Below are 16,757 nucleotides of genomic sequence, written 5' to 3'. Positions count from 1 at the left end.
CTTTGTAATTAAAGTTTATTCTTAATTTATCTTTATAATAACTTTATATCTATCTATCTATCTATCTATCTGATTCTGACAGTTAATAATATTATCGGAGGTCTTTTGTTTTATTCTGAGCGACGCGTGCGGCATCTGGTGGTAGAACTGTTTTATGTAGGTACTTTTTGTAAGTACTTAATAAAATGTATAGGTAGGTACCTAGGTATTTTATTACATATATATATATATAATATGCTTATCTTTATACATAAAAAATTTAATGATAAATTACCCAATTATTTTAAGGAGAAAATAATTTTAAACAAAAATTTTCCTGAACATAGTACTAGAAATAAGGTTAAAATAAGACAGTCGCAAAATTGTCTAATGTACGAGGGTTTGAAAATGCATGAAGAATGAAAGGAGTCTGAAAGAATGTAAAAAGAAATCCTTTGTTTACTGTGAGAAGATTTTGTGTTAAATGTAATATAAGCTAAGTGTGTGGTTGTCAATAATGGGTAGAATTGGTGAATGTTACACGTGTGTAAAGTGATCACTTAAACCAGCCTATGACGGTCGTCAGCCCCGTAAATGCCCAGACTCCCGTATTCTTCTTCATCTTTGATGAGTTGTCAAAAAATAATATGAAAATAACTCCTGTACTTGGAGATAATCCAGATTTTATGAACAAGTATTTGGACACACTCAAAATGTTGTAAGCTAAGTAAAGGCGAAGCCTTTACTTTGGGATATATTACCCGACAATTCAATATGGAATTCCACCAACTGTCTGCAGTTACGATAAATAAGTTAGACTAAGTTGCTTTCAAAAAATATTTATCAATGTCTTTACGAAATAAGGTCTTTAATACAACAAACAATTGTTATGTACTTAATAAAGAAACTACTTAAAAATTATGTGTTTCATTGAAAAAGATGTAAAAAGAGGGGAGTTGGTGAAAACGTCCCAGCAAAATCAGCAGCACACTATGCGAATACACACACGGAACCACAAGATCAAACACATCAAAAACACTGAAAAATCAAACAACCCAAAACACATTGTTTAGAAAAACAGTCTTTATCCCTCCCTTCCCGGTGTTGTGTGTCTAGTACACATTGCTTCTAATAACCATAATATTTCTATAAATATAATAAAGACTCGGCTAAGATTTTAGCTATTCCTCCATAACATATTTACGCATTCATTTCAATCTTAGATATTCATTTGAAAGGCCTATCAATGGCAATATGTTTGGTTTATAACACCGTTAAAATGTAGAATATATATATATATATATATATATATATATTTATACATATATTTATATATTTAACTAACTAACCATCACGCCGCTTCTCCGCAGGGGTAGGCAGAGAGAATAGAGCGCCACACCACTCTGTCCTTGCAAACATTCTTCGCCTCTTCCACGTTCATGCATCTCCTCATACATACCCGCCGATTGTTACGACTCCTAACCTGACCACTTTCAAGTATTTGGCATACCTGATCGTGCCATGTTTTTCTCAGTCATCCTCTGCTTCTTTTCCCAATAACATTCGCCTCATAAATTTGTTTTACCGTTCTTTCCTCACTCGTTCGTTCCACATGTCCAAACCATCTCAACACACCTTTCTTAATTTAATCGATAATGCTTATCTCAGCTTTGCATTCCTTCCTTATTTCACTATTCGTACATCTATCATACATCGTTTTGTCGCACATTCTTCTGAGAGATCGCATTTCGACTGCATTCAGTCTACTTTCATCCTTCTATAAATTAATCTCTCAATTAAACAATACCTTTTCTTCAAAATGTAAAAACAACATTTTCTGCCCTGTAGCGGGTAAATATTGAGTTAAAAATATGCCTCTTTTTCTGGGATATAGTACATTTTCTGGGCATTCCGAAAGCATGCACAACTGAAAATTGACAATTTTTGATTTACGACGTCCTTGAAAGGAGTGAGCGATATATATATATATATATATATATATATATATATATATATATATATATATATATATATATATATATATATATATATATATATATATATATATATATATAATATGCTTATCTTTATACATAAAAAATTTAATGATAAATTACCCAAATATTTTAAGGAGAAAATAATTTTAAGGAGAAAATAATTTTAAACAAAAATTTTCCTGAACATAGTACTAGAAATAAGGTTAAAATAAGACAGTCGCAAAATTGTCTATTGTACGAGGGTTTGAAAATGCATGAAGAATGAAAGGAGTCTGAAAGAATGTAAAAAGAAATCCTTTGTTTACTGTGAGAAGATTTTGTATTAAATATAATATAAGCTAAGTGTGTGGTTGTCAATAATGGGTAGAATTGGTGAATGTTACACGTGTGTAAAGTGATCACTTAAACCAGCCTATGACGGTCGTCAGCCCCGTAAATGCCCAGACTCCCATATTCTTCATCTTTGATGAGATGTCAAAAAATAATATGAAAATAACTCCTGTAATTGGAGATAATCCAGATTTAAGGGCGAAGCTTCCGCCTCCGTAGTGTAATGGTCAGCACGCTCGGCTACCGTTGTGGAGGTCTCAGGTTCGATTCCCAGGGGGGGTAAAATAAATATGAGTGATTTTTTCACTGTAATATTTATCAATATTACCCTGGACTGGTACCTGAAGCGGAGGGCTGATCACCTTTCCTTCATGTGTAAACATCAAGATAACACTGCGTTTATATGACGCAGTGCCCTATGCACCATTGGGGTGCGGATAAGGGTTTTATTATGATGAAATAAATGAAATATAGAATATACAGCCACGGTAGGTGCATAGCAGGTAGTAACCCCCCACAGCAGGTACGCGAGCGCCTATGTGGCCAGCGTGTTTACAGGAGTGGGTACTCGTGTTGCAGATGGCAGATGGGTGCTTGATGCTTTCATTGAGAATAAGTAGAGTTCCCTGTTTACATATATGTATTTATTTATTATTTACAATATAAAAGCATGTACACTATGGTATATGTCGCCAACCGAGGCGAGGCGTGGATCGGGTGGATCAGTTTGACACGAGAAGAACGCGAGTCCGGCAAGTGGATTTCCTGAAAACAGACAAACATTTGCGCTGAATGTAAATACATTTCATGTCATATGCGTATTCAAGTACTAACCCGATTACGAGTAGACTTTCTAGAAAGTAAAGTTACTTTGCTAATTGAGGTCACAGATTGGCATCCGCTCCTGCCGCTATCAGGGCCTTCACCACGTCCAGGTGACCCCCTCGCAGCGCATACACCAGGGCTGTCCGACCTGCGACCGAGGACATACATCAGTGCAGTCAGACGTGCGAGTAGTTAGATCTGTAATCGGCCAAGGAGAGGATGGGTTACCTTTGCTATCCGATCGGCCGACCGCAGCTCCCGCTGCCAGTAGTACGTCGACTGCCTCCGAGTTTCCCTCCTCGGCAGCCACCATCAGCGGAGAAATACCTGCTACAGAGAATACATATTCAACCCCACTAGAGCCCAAACCATCCTCACGAGGGGGGGTCAAAAAGTTCGCGGAATGGCGGGGTTGGCGAGGGTGAGTTACTCATCCAGGTAGGCGCTAATTGAGTGACTCATTGTTAGTATATATACCAAGTTTCAGCCTAATCCGGTCATTAGCTTTTGAGTTATCAACGAGTAAACAAGTCAATCGGGAAGAAACTAGCCACTATGGAGAAAATTGAATATCGCGCCGTCATTAAGATTCTCACCAAACAAGGAAAGACACCTCAAACCATTTTTTGAGAGATGTTGGCTGTTTATGGGGACTCCGCTCCTGGGAAACCATGATTTATAAATGGCACGCCCTTTTCAAACGAGGGAGGGACTCCATTGAAGACGACCCCCGACCTGGACGGCCGATTGAGGCTACCACGCCAGAAATAATCGAAAAAGTTGTATTAGAAGATGCCTGGCTAAAGAAAACACAGCTTGCGGCATTAGTTGGAGTGTCAGAAACAACCATTTTAAACATGCTACATCAACACCTTGGAATGACTAAATGCTTCATTTCGTTATCCTTCCCTGTCATTCCGCGAACTTTTTGACCTCCCCTCGTATATACAACTCTCTGAATCCGAGTAATAGGGTTCTCAATCGTGGGTAGAATGGTGAAGGTCACATGCCCAAACCATCTCCACCCACCTTCCTTAGTTAGCTGGATAATGCTTATCTCAGCCTTGCCCCCACTCCTCGTATCACCATCGGAACATCTACCGAGAGATTCATTCCGACTGCATTCAGTCTACTCTCATCCTTCTATGCTCCACATCCATACATTACCGGGACAGTGCTGCTTAGCTTTCCCTGATGGGGTTTTATTTGCTGCAACTGAATTCAGCGCACCATTCACTCTCTTTTCTATAAATGTATTTATCAATATCAAATGATCCTAATGTTCCTTGTTTGCAAATCCAATGTAGAGCGTAATATTTGTCCATCGTGTTTGTAAAAATGTCCATTTAGTATCTCGCACTTAACAACAAGACTCAGTACCCGTGTCCTGGCGGTGTTGCTGCAGAGTTTCCAGGGACGGGGCGGGGCCGGCTCGGGCAGTCTGGGCGTCCTCCAGCTCCTTAACTTTCTGCTCCAACTCGGCCATGTTGCGTTCTGAGGATCAAATAGTAAGTCGGTAAAGTGGGATCACTTGTCATCTCTTATTTATGAATATTCTGAATATCAAAGTACCCGTGTCTTGGCGGAGTTGCTGCAGGGTTTCGGCGTGTTCAGCTTGCACCCTTTCCAGGGACAGAGCGGAGCTGCTAGGAGCGGCTCGGGCAGTCAGGGCGTCCTCCAGCGCCTTAACTTTCTGCTCCAACTCGGCCGTCTTGCGTTCTGAGGATCAAACAGTAAGTCACTTGTCATCTCTCGTCTGCGGGTTGGAAAGCTGTCTTGGTGTGTGTGATTCTGAATCAGTACCCGTATCTTGGCGGTGTTGCTGCAGGGTTTCGGCGTGTTCAGCTTGCACCCTTTCCAGGGACAGAGTAAGGGCAGTCAGGGCGTCCTCCGGCTCCTTAACTTTCGGCTCCAATGGTGCAGTGTGTTGCAACACCGTCCGTTCTGAGGAACAAATAGTAAGTCGGTATAGTGGGATCGCCAGCCGAGCCTCCTGTCCGCAGGTCGGGAGCAGTCTGTAGGGAAGGGAGAGAGGAAGGACAAGAAACATATGGAAAATACTTAATACGTCATATTTCTTACTCCTCATCTTATTAAATCACCTATTTTTCCAGTTTAATGTGATTACAATTAGCTTCAAACCATAAAGTACATTGCACTATATTTTATACCCACGCACAGGATGTGCCTAAATATTTATAAAATAGTGTGATGATGTAAAGGAAAAATTACAAATAAAATAATGATAAAGGCAGTCGGACTAGGTCTCTACTTTACGGTCTCCTATTAACAGACTTCACACTGCATGTCTGGAAAGGCAATATTAACATTGTTAGTATAACATGCTCTGTGATTGGTCATTTAGACCTGCATGCTAGTATCGTTAGAAGGACTAGAGTGAGGGCAGACCGAGAACGCGTGTGATTAGTATATTGCGCAGTGTTAGCGGGTGAATAGTGCTATGCTGGTGGTGTATAGAGAGGCGGTAGACACAAACCTAGCTACTCACCGAGGGAGTGCCAACACCAACATGCTTTATATTCATCACTTTAAAATGACACGATACAACATTAGGTATATCCATAACACGTTCAGTCCAGCAGATATTAGGAAGAGTTCTCAACTTATTTCCTGTAAAACGTCGCCTCATTTTCGGGAACGGTATTTACTTCTTATGTTTTATTTTGTAGCGTGCACACATCTACTAGTAAATATATTAGTCTAGATTCAAGTAGGTCCTTGTTGTGGGTATACTTATGTGAAAGTGTATGGTTAGTAGGAAACGTTTACATTCCACTGGTTGTGAATACATTTACTGGCTTATACTTACTGCCTATTTCCAACTCCAGACAAGCTACTACTTCCTCGTGACCACGTCTTTTAGCGCAGTCGAGTGGTGTTTCACCTAAAAACATTGAAAATTATAAAATAGTTTCACAAGAGCGGAGCTTGTACATTAAGCCTGGATACCCTCGGCATCTTGGTGCGGAATGAAGGTAGAAAGACAGAAATGACTTGTTCACTGGCAGACATTGAATCGTGTAAGTACATACATAACATAATGGGGGTAATATGAACAATGTGCATTATTCGGGCATTTTGAACCAGCGCTTACCGGAAACTGGATTTTTATGTTGGATTTATTATACTCGTGTACCAATGTTCCCATCCGTGAATGTTTTCACTATATTCACACCTATCCGCTACACAGCGAAGCGTGTTTTTTGTGTGTGAAGTTGAAGGTACCTACTGAAACGCACCAATGCGTGCAACCCGTAGTCAATAGGTTAATCGTGGGTAGAATTGGCGAATGTTGCACGTGTGCACGGCGATCACTCAACCAGCCCATGACAGCTCACAAGTCCTGTAATTGAGCGCCCAGAGCGACGGCACAGTGAGTCTGATCTATCATGTATTTAGTGTCTATGTTAGAATTGCTAAGGTTTTAAATAGTATATCTATAAACAAATGTTAACAAAACATTATGCATGAATAAACTATACAACTCTCCTCCGTGACTACCGGTTTAGGAATAACCATTTCATCATCAGGTCAACTGAATCGTGAGGTCATGAAGTAGAGCATTTAAGTGGTATTACACAAAGCGAATGATGAATGATAAGGAGAGTGTTATATTACCATACCACAAAGTTAACAATGCTTTTAATATTCAAAATATACTTTTAAAAATACATATTTATATCAGTTGTAATTGCTGGCGCGCATAAAGGTCTTTATGCACCGTTTGCAAATAAATGTATATTTCCGTTTCTGCTAGTTAGTGATGATTCATGTAACCTATATACCATGGTGTCCTGTATGTACATTGCGTGTGTTGGCCATATTACTACTGCTACTACTAGTTACACTTACCATCAATATCTTGCAGATCTACTGCAGCCCCTGCCTGCAGGAGTGCCCGTACTACCGGGAGGTGGTCCTTCAGTGCTGCATAGTGTAGTGCCGAGAGCCCTGTAACGGAGGATGTACTGTATATACAGGGTGTACGGCCAGCGCGAGGCCATGTAGCAGGACCCCAATACCTATCCCAGTAACCTCCCCAGTATGTTATAGTCACCAATGGTTTATAGTTGTTGCATTTATTTTGTTTTTTATGTGAAACTCAAGGACGCGTCACGTTTGTTGGGCACATTTTGTAACATGAGAGAGAAGAATGATGCAACGTAGAGAGAAAGAGAAAGAGAGCTATACATTCCGATGTGGAGTGGAGCAAAAGAGAATGATGTATACACAAGGATACAAATCAGTAGAAGAAGGTAATGTCGTGCATGCTATGTAGATGTACACGTCAGCCGCTATATATGAACAGCTGAGCTAACTCCGGTACTGCAATAGGTGCAATGTGTTCTCGTCATCTGCAGAGTATGGACTCACCGGCGTATAAGCCATCCCATACTTTGTTATCCCAAACCATTGCTATCAGTATCACCACAATTGAAGCACCAATCCATGGCCGTGGAAATATTCGATATAAATATATATATAATTTTGTATCCATGTATTTCTTTAAGGATGCTATTTTGAGATCTCTCTCCCTCTCTCCGTCCTCGCAAGGAATTTCTCTAATTATTTATTTATTATGTTTCACTCGTATCGCGTGTACGCCGCGACGTTCGCACGTTTTGTACAAAGGAAGTTCAATAAAAGAAGAAATAAATTATAATAATAAGATCTTCTATTATGCATAAGTTCTCTACCTCGTCAGCAAGTCCATTTGGAAATGTCAAAACCAAACCCTGCCGGAATATTGTTTATGCAAGTTATTCTAAAGGAGAGATTTTATGTGAGAGTACCTCACCGACCGCCGAACGGGACAGTCGTGTGCCGATACGCTCCGGGTTTTCACCCGCGTTAAGTGCCGATACGATAAGTTTGGGTTTTACCTATCATTACCATAAGTACCATTATCATAAGTGATTTGTTCTTCGGTGTGACCCCTGTGACAGGGTATTACCCAGTGGTGTTGCGCTGTGACATAATTACTTAACTATGTAATTTATAATAGTGAACTAGGTTTGTGGACGAATGCGGGAAAATGCCTGTAAATGGCCACGCTGAGGTTCGCCACCCAGTTGGCCGCGTTTCCCGATAGCGCACGAATACAGGATTGCGACGTGAAATGTAAGAGGACGTATGGATGATAAGATGAATGAACTGTGTGATGTGATGGAAAGTAAGTGTTTGGATTTATGTGTGACTGAAAGCTGGAAAAAAGGTAATGGATCGATGGAGCGCGACGGCACTTGTCGGGGCGTCGCCGCGTTTCTATCACCCAGGATGGCAGAATGTATGAGAGTATGTGTTCGTCAACGCAAGACTCGTGTTTGTCAGATTCAAAGTCGGGCTAACAAAACTACTTGTTTTAATAGGATATGCTCCCGTTAACTCCGACAGCGAGTCTGAGAAGGATGAGTTTCGGTTGAATGTAATGAGAGTGTGATGAATGGAAAAATGAATAATGAAAAGATAATTCTGGCCGGTGATTTGAATGGCTGGGTTGGTACAAGGAGAGACGGTTTTGAATCAGCGCTCGGTTTGTATGGAGATGCGAGAGTGAACGATAATGGGAAGAGATTGCTAGAGGTGTGTCTGGAATGGAATCTCTTTGTGTCAAATACTTTTTTTGCACACAAGGGAATCCATCAATATACTTGGGAGAGATGTGATGAAAGGTCTATTATCGATTATGTCGTCATTGACTGTAGGTTGAGATCCGCCACAGTAGACACAAGAGTGTTCAGGGGGGCCGAAATGGAAACAGATCACTTTTTGGTGGTTTCAAGAGTGATCCTGGTCCAAGGGTGGAGGGCCAAAGCGAACAAGGTGGCGGCTCCCTCTAGAGTAAGTAAGTAAGTAGAAAAACTACAGAATGATGACATAAGAGTTAAGTTTGAAACAGACGTATGCAACAGGTTGATTGCGGAAGATGTAAATGAACTTAGTATAAATGAAATGTGGGAACATCTGAAAGGTAGTGTGTGGTACAGCGGTACAAGGAAGGAAAAAAGGCGATGCGTGGTGGGATGATGATATCAAAGATTTAGTGAAAGAGAAGAAGAATGCGTGGTTAAATAAAATAAAAGTTCCGCTGAGTATGAATCGGTTAAAAAAGTGTACAAGGAATGTAAAATGAAAGTTAAGCAAGGGGTGAGTGAAGAAAACGTATGTTGAGGAAGGAAGAAGGAGTAAAAATGACAAAAAATTTCCAAGAAAATTTAAACAATTTCTGGAAAGAAGTCTAAGCTTGAATGGATGTACAAAATCGATTGCAGCGAAAGACGGAAAAATGGTGACGAGTGAAAAAGATATAAAAGAGAGATGGAAAGAGTATTTCGAGGAGAAGTATGAAACACATACGATTAAAAACGTTAGTGACGTAAGTACGTTTCCTCCAATATGTGTGAATGATGTTTCAAGAGAGATAAGTATGGGAGAAATTAAGAATGCCACTAAGTCCTTGAAAAATGGAGAGGCTCTAGGATTCGATTTAATGGTGGCGAAATAGTTCTCACATGGTTGCATAGGCTCTTTAACCGTTGTCTGGAGGAGAGTTGTACTGCCGTGGATTGGAGAAGGGCAGTTATAATGCCTCTCTACAAGGGGAAAGGTTCTAGGGTGGAATGTGGGAACTATAGAGCAATCAGTCTATTGAGTGCTGTTGGCAAGATGTACGGTCGAATCCTTATTGAAAGAGTGAGAACCATAACAAAGGACAAAGTGTGGGATGTCCAGAGTGGATTTATGAATGGGAGAGGATGTACGGATCAAATTTTTGCCTTGCGCAACATTACGGAAAAGTTTTTGGCCAAAAACCAAAGGCTTTTCTGTGCTTTTGTGGATTTGCAGAAAGCGTATGACCGAGTTGATAGAACGAAGCTATGGAAGGTGTTATCTGAGTATGGGGTAAGCAGTAAACCTATCCAAGGCATTGCATCCTTGTACGAGGACAGCACTGCATGCATAAGGGTAAATGGCTCATTTTCGTCCTGGCTTAGCATCTGTAAAGGTGTTAAACTGGGATGTGTAATGTCACCGTGGCTGTTTAACCTATACATGGATAATTGCATGAAAGAACTGAAAGATTTAAATGTTGGAGCTAGAATGAATAATTTGACTGTCTGGGGCCTTTTGTATGCTGACGACGCTGTTCTTCTTGCCGATAGCAGAGAAGACCTGCAGGCGTTGGTGACAAAAGTGTATAATGTGTGCAAGGAAAGTGATTTATTGATGAATGTTAGCAAATCCCAAATTATGGTTTTTGAAAGAGAAGAATGTAGATCTGAGTGTGAAATATTGGTAAACGGAGAGATTTTGACACAGGTAAATGATTTCGTATATTTGGGTAGTATGTTTTCTAGGGATGGAAAGATTGATAAAGACATAGAAAGGAGAGTGAATGCTGGGAACAAAGTGAATGGCGCACTGAAATTAGTTATAGCAAATAAAAACCTATCAGCGGAAGCTAAACTGGCAGTTCACAACGGAGTCCTGGTTCCAACTCTAATGTATGGAAGTGGTACATGGAGTTGGCAAAAGGGTGAAAGTAGACTGAATGCAGTCGAAATGCGATCTCTCAGAAGAATGTGCGACAAAACGATGTATGATAGATGTGCGAATAGTGAAATAAAGAAGGAATGCAAAGCTGAGATAAGCATTATCGATAAAATTAAGAAAGGTGTGTTGAGATGGTTTGGACATGTAGAACGAATGAGTGAGGAAAGAACGGTAAAACAAATTTATGAGGCGAATGTTAGTGGGAAAAGAAGCAGAGGAAGACCGAGAAAAACATGGCTCGATCAGGTATGCCAAATACTTGAAAGTGGTCAGGTTAGGAGTCGTAACAATCGGCGGGTATGTATGAGGAGATGCATGAACGTGGAAGAGGCGAAGAATGTTTGCAAGGACAGAGTGGTGTGGCGCTCTATTCTCTCTGCCTACCCCTGCGGGGAAGCGGCGTGATGGTTAGTTAGTTAGTTATTCTAAACGAGGGAGATAATACATACACGGGTTTGTGTCATACACATACGCACACATGTCACAGAGTCCGCGTAGCGGGACCTCAATACCTATCCAAAAACCCTTCCAAGACCTTCTATTCTTCCTCCATTTCTAAGCTCCTTCACCTACGTCAACTGGTTGCCACCGATCTGATCACCCCGCTTTTGTATAGTTATAAAAGAGTTTGATGCGGTGCCTTATGCACCCTGTTAATGCCAAATCTATATCCCAAGTCCTCTATATTTTCTTTGAATGTGTTGGTCATATTACTACTTCTACTACTAGTTACACTTACCTTGCTTAGTTTGCAGATCTACTGGAGCCCCCTCCTGCAGGAGTGCCCGTACTACCGGGAGGTGGCCCCCCCATGCTGCACAGTGTAGTGCAGTGAACCCTGTAACGGAGGATGTACTGTATATACAGGGTGCACGGCCAGCGCGAGGCCATGTAGCAGGACCCCACTACCTATCCCAGTAACCTCCCCAGTATGTTATAGTCACCAATAGTTTACCTTTAATTATGTATTTATTGGACAATTCATCTAGCGCCGTTTTCAAGAGAAATCACTCGAAGGGCTAGGGGAAGTTGGACTTATTTTTCAGATCATTTTATAAAACATGATTGTCAATTACTTTTTTTACGTTTTGAAAAAATTAAATGTGAACAACATTTTGAGTGTGTCCAAATACTTGTTCACAAATCTAGATTATCTCCAATTATAGGAGTTATTTATCATACTATTGTTTACATCTCAACATAGATGAAGAAGAACACGAAAGTCTGGGCATTTACGGGGCCTTCGACCGTCGTAGGCTTGTTTTAAGCGATCACTTTACTCGCGAGTAACATTCACAAATTCTACCCATGATTGACAATCACACTAATGAAATTCTAGGAACTTATATAAATGATCCAATTTTGAAACATTGTACAAGAATGACTAGAATTTTCACTAGTGACATCTATTGGTAAGACGAAGAACCTTTTTTACTGAGCAGAAACTCTTATATTAGTATGTGAGGTCCGAGTCCTGGAGAAACCCCAGAAAATATCCTTTTTATTATTTTAGCTAATACATAATTGGAATTGGTGAATGGGAGACAGTTAATGCTAGAAAATGTTTAATTTATTTCATTATCAACATTTTTAAAATAATTTAGAAACTGACAGTTACTGGATTATTCACCATATGCATGATATCAATTATTCCAAATAAGATGTATATCTGAGCATCCCAGGGCTTACGACCTGGCATTTGGCTGACTCAAGTGATCACTTTATGTATGTGCATTCATACCCCCCTCTTTATAGAGGGATTAGCCTCCTGCGAAGTCGATTTCCAGCTGTTAATTCATCTCTATGGAGGTCTGACCGCGAGTCGTCTACCTTGGGGTTGGCTATGCAGTGCAAAAAAGCCCCAAATATTGTTTTTACCGTATATACAAACTTTTAAACATATCGGAAATCATCATATGTATCCGGATCGACTTTGAAATGTTGATAATTTGTTTTTTAGTTTAATTTTTGCAGTAAGGCTAAAAAGTAAAAAAAAATAATGATAAAGATAAACAAAATTGAGTCTTAAGTAGATTAAAAAATCAGTGCTTGATTTAACATTTAATATATAAAAGGTCTTTATGCGCCGTTTGCAAATAAATGTATATTTCCGTTTCTGCTAGTTAGTGATGATTCATGTAACCTATATACCATGGTGTCCTGTATGTACATTGCGTGTGTTGGCCATATTACTACTGCTACTACTAGTTACACTTACCGAGCTTAGTTTGCAGATCTACTGGAGCCCCCTCCTGCAGGAGTGCCCGTACTACCGGGAGGTGGCCCTGCCATGCTGCACGGTGTAGTGCAGTGTCCCCTGTAACGGAGGATGTACTGTATATACAGGGTGCACGGCCAGCGCGAGGCCATGTAGCAGGACCCCACTACCTATCCCAGTAACCTTTCAAGCATTTAATTACTTTCTTGCATTTAATTATTTATTTATTGTATAACTTATATTGCGCCGATTTTGTGAGAAATCACTTGAAGGGCAAAACTAAATACTTATTTTCACATCACTTTATGAAATATAATTATCCATTAGTTTTTTATTCTTCTTTTCTTTAACATTTTTAAAAAATACATTTGAATTATAATATAATAAGGACATTTTCTATTCTGTATGAGTTCTCTACCTCGTCAGCAAGAAGATTTGTAAATTTCGAATAGAAACCTTGCTGGAATACAATGTTTAATTTGTGTTTATTGTTCTAAGTCAATGACATATACGGTGGAATATTTGTAGCAATTTTAAACATTAAAAAAAAACATTTATTATTACATAAAATTATTATATGTTACCTAATTTTGTTAACATCCTGGTTTGACATCTCTAAAGGTGTAAAACAGGGATGTGTAATGTCGCCTTGGCTGTTTAATCTATACATGGATAACTGCATGTGAGAGCTGAAAGGTTTAAATATTGGAGCAAGAATGAATAATTTGACCGTTTGTTGCCTTTTATATGCTGACGACGCTGTTCTTCTTGCCGATAGCAAAGAAGACCTGCAAACGTTGGTGACAAAAGTGTATAATGTGTGCAAGGAAAGTGATTTATTGATGAATGTTAGCAAATCCAAAATCATGGTTTTTGAAAGAGATGAATGTAGATCTGAGTGTGAAATATTGGTAAATGGGGAGATTTAGGAACAGGTAGATGATTTCATATATTTGGGTAGTATGTTTTCTAGGGATGGAAAGATTGATAAAGACATAGAAAGGAGAGTGAATGCTGGGAACAGAGTGAATGGTGCACTAAAATCAGTTTTAGCAAATAAAAATCTATCAGCGGAAGCTAAACTGGCAGTACACAATGGAGTTCTGGTTCCAACCCTTATGTATGGAAGCGAAGCATGGAGTTGGCAAAAGAAGGATGAAAGCAGACTGAATGCAGTCGAAATGCGATCGCTCAGACGAATGTGTGGCAAAACGATGTTTGATAGATGTTCGAATGATGAAATAAGGAAAGAATGTAAGGCTGAGATAAGCATTATCGATAAAATTAAGAAAGGTGTGTTGAGATGGTTTGGACATGTGGAGCGTATGAGTGAAGAAAGAACGGTTAAACAAATTTATAAGGCGAATGTAGTTGGAAAAAGAAGCAGAGGACGACCGAGGAAAACTTGGCACAATCAGGTATGTCAAATACTTGAAAGCGGCCGGGTCAGGAGTCGTAATAATCGTCGGGTATGTATGAGGAGATGCATGAATGTAGAAGAGGCAAAGAATGTTTGCAAAGACCGAGTGGTTTGGCGTTCGATTCTCTCTGCCTACCCCTGCGGGGAAGCGGCGTGATGGTTAGTTAGTTAGTTAATTTTGTTACAATTTGAGCTTTACACGAAGCGAGGCCGACGGTATTCAGTATTCTAGCCATCGGACCGGGGACCCGGAGCGCGGTAACCAAACGCGCTAACCACTGCGCAACGGAGACGGAATATTGAAGAAGCTATTAGCGGCGAGTAACTGCCCTCCCAATACCACTGTCCGAGGCACGCAAGTTAGGAACGGCTAATATATATCATCCGGGAATGTGGAGGAACCAAACTAGCTTGCAGGGATAGGTGCCTTAACAGAGCGGACCATCTATTTGTTCCCAGACTTCCATATGGAAGTCTGGCTACTCACGGGGCTTTCCACTTGACATTGGCTGGCAAAGGTAGAATATATACAGTAATATTCTCCCACTTGTATATCATATCGCTTTACTAACATCACCTATTATTGCTACATTCCTCGGTTCACTAGTTCAATAATCTTGGAATATCTTACCTACACAATCTGTCCAGTTGACGTTTATATTACGTTGTTTAAGGAGAGTGTTGACCTTCGCCACATATCCCCCTTTCGCTGCCTTCAGTAAATCTTGTCCGGACATCTGTAGAAATATAACCAATAAATTATAATAAAAAACAGCCATTCCATCATCAGATTCAACATTCATAAGTAACAAAAAAACGAAACGGGTCAATTAGCTGTATTGGTCCGCAACGGGAGCGCTATGGGACCAATTCCAGAACGCTGAGGTCCTATTGTCAGGAATGGAAGGCGGACTCGCGTCAATAATACGCACTGGATGCAACGAATAACTTTATTATTCAAAGTTGATATTGCGTAAGCTTGCAACTTTTGACTACCGTAACGAGTGGCGTGAATCGCTTCTAGATAACTGTCCTTAACTGTCCCTGGTGTTACAGTGGGTGGCAGGTTTGTATATCTATCCATAGATTGATAAGGACTCCAATTAAACATGGTCACAAGATGACTTGCACGTAGCTACAAGTGGAATTCCACCTGTTACAGAATCAATATTATGTCGGTTATCAGTCTATGGGATATTTATGTACTAAATTCTAAGGCGAATGGCAGGTCTATTACACAATGAATGCCTCACAGTCTCACGGTGTATTGTTACAACTTGTAGAGCGTGTTCCGGAAGGTTAACAATAAATCAAACTTAGACTAAATATTAGAGGCCGATTCGGGCTCATATTTATTGTGATCACCATCACCATCACCATACGCGCCGCTAACAGGACGGTCGTGCGGAATAAGGATTAATGAACCGTCAAAAGTTGGACAAATAAAAAGGCAACAATAAAAACGTTCAATCCTTACACGCGTCTAGTAAGTTAGATCGGTTACAAATCTTACAAATAAATACAGTAAAAACTCACCCTGACAAGGGAATATTGAATGGCCAAGTCACACACAAGCGTTCACTCGGAGATTATATACTAGAATACAGCAGGGGGGGTCGACTCGTAAACGTCAGATTGTTCAAAAAACGACCAGAAATGACGAGACACACAAATACACTAACAAAAACACCAAAACGGGAACGAAAAATACGAGATACCGACAAGTTGTTCAAATATTTCAAATAAATGTAGACAAACTATGGTTATAGACAATTATCGATGGAAAAATAGAAATCCGTATATGAAGAACTTGATAACATCGAGTATTATGCCAAAGTTAAAGTTAAATTTTGCGTATGAAAGTGTAGTTTTTCTTACTTGACACAACGCTCCCTTGAACTTCTGCAGCACCCCCCAAATGCAAAAAAATTAAAAACGCCTAGCCAGACTTCCAAAACGCCCACAAAGGGGCGGCACCCCCGTTAAGAAACATAACTTCAGAAAGTGGTGGGCACTCCTTCTGCCCTTTAAAAATATTGTATTTTCTAGAATTTTAAATATAATATAGTAATTTGAAAATTCCATCGTTTTTGTTTTTGTTGAAAAGCCTTATATTTATACATAGTTTGAAATAATAATTTCAAAAAGTTACCATTACCATTTACCATTGTAAGGCTGAGTTGAGTAACCATTATTAATCGCCTGAACTCTTTTTATAAATGTCGCGTTTTAGCCGTGACCTTTCTTTTTTTGTTTACACTGAAATTAATAAATTTAGATAGTGAAATATCTTCTTTGTAATATTAATATTATAATTTTGAAAATATGTAATACAACGAATTTCAATATAAATACCATTTAACCTGAAAAATGAATGATAAATATTTCGGCGGGTGGATTTGACATTCAGCCG

General features: G+C 39.7%; 1 protein-coding gene across 3 annotated transcripts; it reads right to left on the bottom strand.

Moving 5' to 3' along the window:
• Positions 1–2,928: 2,928 nt before the first annotated feature.
• LOC148301040 (uncharacterized) lies at positions 2,929–16,438 on the bottom strand. 3 transcript variants are annotated; one of them, XM_088273893.1, is made up of 12 exons: positions 15,881–16,438; positions 14,976–15,081; positions 12,925–13,023; positions 11,446–11,544; positions 7,005–7,103; positions 5,962–6,036; positions 4,935–5,075; positions 4,704–4,850; positions 4,512–4,625; positions 3,360–3,458; positions 3,177–3,279; positions 2,929–3,071 (listed from the first exon to the last, which is right to left on the bottom strand). In XM_088273893.1, the coding sequence occupies exons 2-11, from the start codon at positions 15,079–15,081 to the stop codon at positions 3,191–3,193; spliced, it is 1,068 nt and encodes a 355-aa protein (XP_088130019.1). In that variant the 5' UTR covers positions 15,881–16,438; the 3' UTR covers positions 2,929–3,071; positions 3,177–3,190. The 3 variants fall into 3 exon arrangements, with proteins under 3 accessions (XP_088130019.1, XP_088130018.1, XP_088130017.1); XM_088273892.1 differs by having other exon boundaries at positions 2,929–3,094; positions 3,360–3,461; positions 15,881–16,021; XM_088273891.1 differs by having other exon boundaries at positions 3,360–3,461; positions 15,881–16,021.
• Between the last annotated feature and the right edge of the window lie 319 nt (positions 16,439–16,757).

The sequence above is a fragment of the Brachycentrus maculatus genome, unplaced genomic scaffold (assembly GCF_059751285.1).
Source record: "Brachycentrus maculatus isolate JH-2025_06_01 unplaced genomic scaffold, ASM5975128v1 h1tg000618l, whole genome shotgun sequence".
Classification (NCBI taxonomy): Eukaryota; Metazoa; Arthropoda; class Insecta; order Trichoptera; family Brachycentridae; genus Brachycentrus; species Brachycentrus maculatus.
The sequence above is the reverse complement of the archived record's forward strand: the minus strand, read 5'-3'. Positions and strand labels throughout refer to the sequence as shown.